General features: G+C 61.4%; 2 protein-coding genes across 3 annotated transcripts in view; one reads left to right on the forward strand and one right to left on the reverse strand.

Annotated features, from left to right (window-relative positions):
* Positions 1–498: 498 nt before the first annotated feature.
* On the reverse strand, positions 499–4,303 carry TRMT2A (tRNA methyltransferase 2 homolog A). Its single transcript, XM_021713181.1, has 10 exons — positions 3,978–4,303; positions 3,568–3,749; positions 3,315–3,429; positions 3,117–3,232; positions 2,928–3,039; positions 1,811–1,933; positions 1,598–1,673; positions 1,247–1,363; positions 1,039–1,135; positions 499–931 (listed from the first exon to the last, which is right to left on the reverse strand). Exons 1-10 carry the CDS (start codon positions 4,230–4,232, stop codon positions 736–738), a joined length of 1,389 nt encoding a protein of 462 aa, XP_021568856.1. The 5' UTR covers positions 4,233–4,303; the 3' UTR covers positions 499–735.
* Positions 4,253–5,493, forward strand: part of RANBP1 (RAN binding protein 1) — an 8,267-nt gene continuing 7,026 nt past the window's right edge. For both annotated transcript variants that reach the window (XM_008059698.2, XM_021713182.1), the window contains exon 1: positions 4,253–4,686. In XM_008059698.2, coding sequence (XP_008057889.1) covers positions 4,441–4,686 — 246 coding nt within the window. In that variant the 5' untranslated portion in view covers positions 4,253–4,440. The remainder of the gene's footprint in view (positions 4,687–5,493) is intronic.

Genomic DNA, 5,493 nt, shown 5'->3' on the forward strand with positions numbered 1-5,493 from the left:
CAGCTGGCATGTTTCTTCTGAGAGGGCCTGTGGACCTTCAGCTGGCCAGAATCTCTTCTGGAGCCCTTGTGGGTGGGATGCCAGGCACTGACACAGCTGCTCCTATGGGGGCTGAGTGGCACACCAGGGTAGCCCGGCCCTTCCTTGCTCACTGCCCTCCCTCCTGGGCCAAGGGCCAGGCTGAGCATGGGAACAAGGTTTAGGAGGGACCTTCCCTGGGCCAAGTAGCATACTGCCCTGTGTCCTCTCTCACCCCCCCATGTTCAGGTGGTGCTTGGCTCTGAGATATTTCTATCTTGTTTTAAGCATGAAACCCAGCATCTATGAAGTAACCTCTGTACCCACCTTCTACCCAGCCAGATTTTGGACTATGCCCAGGAGTAGGCCAGGGAGGCCAGGTGGAACCCAGGTACCCCACTGGTTCTGTCCCTTGGCACCTGCAGTGGGGGATAGAGGAGGCTCATGTGCCCCTGCACTCTCTTTCATCACAGCAACATCCATAGTTCAGCAGCTATTTATTGCGGCCCTCATGGCCTAGCTGGTCCACAAGGACCTGGGGTTGGAGAACAGGCCACAGGAGCCCACCCACCTTCCTTGTCAGAGTCTGCCCCAGCAGTAGACTGGTCCTAGTGGGGTCACTGGGTCCTGTGCCCCTTGGCTGCCTGCCTCTGAGCATCCTGGGGTATATGTAGTAGGGCTGGGTGCCCCATGGCTTCCATCCGATGCTGGCTTCTCCTAGACCCTGGGTTCCTGTGTGTTGTCATCTGGGGGCCCATGGGGCTCCAGGCTCCCCATGCCATTGGGGTGCTCTATTCTCTCAAACAGGAGGAGCATCTCACAGTGTGGTGTCTGCGGGAACAGGTCCACAGCCATGGCCTTGACTGGCCGGAAGGGGGTGCCCTTCACCCGGTTGGATGGGGCTCTGCAGAGGCTGTGGTGAGAAGGGAGGGAGCGCCAAAGTCAGCTCACAGCCTTGAGGACCCCATGGGAGAGTGGGCTGGTGCCATCCTAAAGCCCCAGCCCCTGCCTGATACTCACTCCACAAAGTTGCTCATGGCCGCTCTGGGGTTGCACGAGACGTACAGTAGCCGCTTGAGGTTCTCAGCTCTGCGGATGGCCAGGATCACCTTGGAATCTGAGGGGCACAAACACAGGCTTAGTCTCCAAGGCCCAAATGCACAGCCTGGCGGCAACCCTAACATCCATCCTTGTCTCGGCATCACCTCCCCAGGTGGGGTGTACTCACGCAGGCCAGCGCGGGGTGGGTCCAAGATGCCCACAAGGTGCTGGGAGGCCAGTCTGCTCACCAGGGTAGGCACCAGGTCCTCAGCCCTCCCACAGTGGAACTCAGCGTTGCTCAGGTCTGGAAACAGCAGTGACCCTATCAGTGGAGCCTGACACCTCCCCTGCAGGGCCAGCCTTGGGACAGCCCAGAGATACCTTGGGGGCCCACTGGTCAAGGAGCTTGTTCACCCACCCTTCCTTTAGGGTAGTGCACAGGAGGTTCCAGAGAACCCCAGCCATGGTTCAGACACATGGCAGGGGTTGACAGCTGCCTCCCCTGCCTGTCTGCCCCTCAGGGCCCTGCCATGCTCACCATTGTTTCTGGCGTTCACCTGGGCATCCTCCACGGCCTCCAGGCACAGCTCAACCCCAATGACTCTCTTCACCTTCTGAAACAGAAGGGTGCAGGCTTTGTTACCCTGTCTGGGGCTTCTCAGGAAGTGGAGTGGCAAGGGTCTACAAGCTCAGAGAAAAACTGGGTCTGGGTCAGGGGTGGGGAGAGGCATCCTTGGCCAAGGGAGCTTACCCGGGCCAGAGCCAGGCCGATGGTGCCAGTGCCGCAGCACACATCCAGCACTGTGCTCCCTGTGTCCAACTGCGCCCAGTCCTGGATGACTGTGTAGAGCACCTCGGCAGCAGGTGTGTTCACCTGAGGGCGGTACCCAGCACATCAGCAGCCCCTGAGTGCAAGCTGTCCTCCACCCCACAGCCCAATTTTGGCTCTTTCCTCCTGCTGAGACCTCCAGGCCCACTCCTTGGTGTACTCACCCTATTACCTATCGCCACCTTGGACCATACTTCAAGCTAAACTGGTATCCTCACCCTGCCACCCTCTCTCCTAGGCAGCAGTGTGTAGGGCTGGTGCATAGGGCCTCACAGCCTACGCTAGCAAGCAGGTGCCTTGCCTCTCAGTAGAGTTCACACCAGGGCCCCTGGATCCACCCTCCCACTCCTATATCCAGTCCCCCAGCAGCTCCTGCCAGGCCAGACTGCCTCCAAGAGGGTCTTCACCAGCTCTTGAGGCCCCATGGCTCTCTCAAGGGTCTCTCCCCACAGAGAGAGGCTCTGAAATGTTCCTGGCTCAAAGCCATCCCAGCCTCCCTTCTGCTGAACCCAGAGTAGCATCCCATTGGGAGTGAAGTGCACCCTGCCTTTTCTTTCTTTTTTTTGAGTAGGAGTCTCTCTCACTCTGTCACCCAGGCTTAAGTGCTGTGGCCCACGCATAGCCACCGCAGCCTTGACTTGCTGGGCTTAGGTGATCCTTCCGTCTCAGCCTTCCAAGTAGCTGGAACCACAAGTGTGTACCACCACACCCAGCTAACTTTTTTGATTTACTGTAGAGACCTCAAGGTCTCGCAAAGTTGTCCAGGTTGGTCTCAAACCCCTGGACTCGGGCAATCCTCTTGCCCCCGCCTTTCAATGTGCAGGGATTATAGGCGTGAGCCACCATACCTGGCTGTGCCCTGCATTGAGTGACAAGAAGGGTCATCGGCACATTTGCCTCTGGGCTGTCACGAGAGTCAAGCAGTGATGAACAGTCTCCTTCCTACCCCAGCGGTTCCCCCCACCCACCCCATGCTCTTCTGCTGCTCCCACCCACTGTCCACAGAGCATCCCTGTGCCCACTAGGGATGCAGGGATACCTGGAAGAAGGCGTGAGGAGAGATCCGGAAGGTCAGTCCGAGCAGGTCCTCATGGATACACTGGTCCCCAGCCACATGCTCTAGGGGCAGGCCCTCCTGGCTAGGGGTCTTTCTGTAGGAGGAGGTACAGGTCCTATAGTGTCACCAGTCCCTGGGGGGACCCTCCCCCGAGTTCCCCCTGGTCCTCACCGCTGTCCCTCCTCCACGAAGTAGAGGCAGGTCACCCCACTGGCCCTGCCTGGCCCTGCCACAAAGTGCCGTGCTAGGGAGGCTTTTAGCTCTGTCAGCTCCTCGGGGCTCAGCTTCTGCAGTAAGTGGTAAGAAAGCCTCATCAGGCTGTGCCAAGCCCACCCGTCTCATACCCTCCCCAGCAGGGTCCCCCAAGACCTGGGGGTGGAAGTAGACGATGGCCATGGCCTGGCCACGGCGGCTGGTGCGCACGGTCAGTTGCCTCCAGTGGCCCCCATACGTCTCTGGGTCATAAGCCGAGTACGGGGTGGATCTGTGGGAACCATGGCAACCTGAGTCTCCAGGGTGGGGAAGCAGTCTCCTTGTTCCTTTAGCCCCACCCAACCGCCATTGCAGGCACCCCAGAACCCTCCAGGTAGGACTTCCCAGGAGCCTGGTCACAGGGCCTCACCGGATGAACTCCTGGAAGGCCTTCACTACCCGCTTGGTGGCTTCAGGGATGTGCACTGTGTCGAAGGGTGGTGCCACGGCACACGTGCCGCCCTTGTACTTGCCGAGTCGGCAGCCCACGGTGTTGTCCTCCCCATCCACCCCAATGCCGACCAGAAACTCACACTTATTGCGATACTCGGTCTGCAGGCAGCAGGGAAGTAAAGAGAGACAGAGTCTCACACTGGCTGTCCAGCATTTGTGCTTGGAGAGACCCCAATTTCCCCACAGGGGCTGGCAGTCTAAATGAGAGGGACAACTGCAGCTATGTAACAGGCTACCAGAAAAAACACATTGCAGAGAGATGGGAGGGAAGAACAAGTAAATGGACATTTTAAGAAACCCAGAAGGGGGGCTGAAGTCCCGCCTAACCTGCTGGGGTGATGGCCTGACCCCCTCCAGTGGACAGCAGGCCTTATTGTGCTTGTGCCTCTGCTCCAGCAGCCAGGGTAGCAGGGCGCGGTTGGTGCTCCCGATCTCCCTGCAGGGCAAGTAGATGCATGGTCGGCCTTCGCCCACTGCTCTAAGTGTCCAGCACCTGCCCCCACCCCTAGTTTGGGATGTCACGGTGTCCGCGGGAAACGCGGGGGTCTTGCTGGCCAGCACCCCGCAACCCGGAGCCCACATCGGGGTTCTGTGTGTGCAGAGCAGCTGGCAAGAGCAGAGGGCTGCCCTGCGCCACACTCACTTGGCCAGCTTCTGCAGCACCTGCTCGCACTCCACCCGCTTGCGCTCCAGCTGCTCGGGGTAAGGCACTGTCCAGAGCGGGGTCACCACATCTGCCACATGTGTGGCTGGCGGCTGGCCCTCGCCCTCCAGTCTCCGCCTCTTGGCCATGGGGTCGGCCTTGGGCCGGGCCGGGCGCACGCTGAGCGGGCGGCCCTTCCATAGGGCCCCGTGCAGCACACGCAGGGCCTTGTCTCGCTCAGCGGCACTGCGGAATGTCACGAAGGCACAGGGCGGCTGCCCGAAGAGCTTGGTCTTGTGGGGCTGCAGGCCAAAGCGGCCCAGGAAGCGGCGGACGTCGCTAAAGCTGGCGTGGCGGGGCACGTTCTGCAGCTCCAGCTTGAAGATCTCCGAGGTGAACAGGCCGTCCCTAATGTAGCCGTACAGCCCGGGCTGGGGCCCAGGCCCCACGGCCGCCCCACCTTCCTCCTCCTCCTTCTCCTGGGGCGCGGAGGCTGCTGGGCTGGCAGGGGCACTGCCGCCATCCTGGCTGCAACCCTCGGTGGGCCCCAGGTCCTGCACCGGGGCAGATGGGGCCAGGATGTAGGGCGGGACCCCGGGCCTAGACGATCCTCCCCCACTCCAGGCTCCCTCGTGGCACACCCAGACCCTATCCGTGAGCTCTACATCCGCCCCGTCGCCCTCCTCCCCTCCGGACTCAATCCTCATCTCTTTTCCTCCTCAATCCCACCCTCACTCCCGTCTCTTCCCTCACAGGTTTCCCGCCCCCCCACCTCCCCCACCCATCTCGGCCCCGCGTCTCCCTTCACTCTACTTTGCTGTCCATCTTGTCACTCGTCGTCCAGGCTGCCTAGTTCTGAGTCTGTCCCGAGCCTGGGAGGCGTTCAGAGGGGAGGTGCTCGGAAAGCAGGAGTGACTCCCCGAGGTCGCCCGCACTCCCGGCTCCGCCTCAGGCGGGGGCGGGACTCGAACCCTGGAAGCTCAGGTCCGGTGCTCGGGCCTAGGGCTGCACCGCCCGCCCGCCAGGGGCCCGCGCCGGCCGCTTGCCTCGCCGGCCGCTCTTTAGTCCGCCAGCGCGTGCCACTGAGGCCGCACGTCTCTATGGTTCTGGTGACGTCATCGCCACGCGCCGGCTCCAGCCACGGGAGGGGGGGGAGGGAAACACATCTCTATGGTTCCAAACGTCATCACCACGCGTCGG

Source organism: Carlito syrichta, unplaced genomic scaffold, assembly GCF_000164805.1.
Source record: "Carlito syrichta isolate Samal-C Ts95f unplaced genomic scaffold, Tarsius_syrichta-2.0.1 Scaffold304335, whole genome shotgun sequence".
In the NCBI taxonomy this organism is placed as follows: domain Eukaryota; kingdom Metazoa; phylum Chordata; class Mammalia; order Primates; family Tarsiidae; genus Carlito; species Carlito syrichta.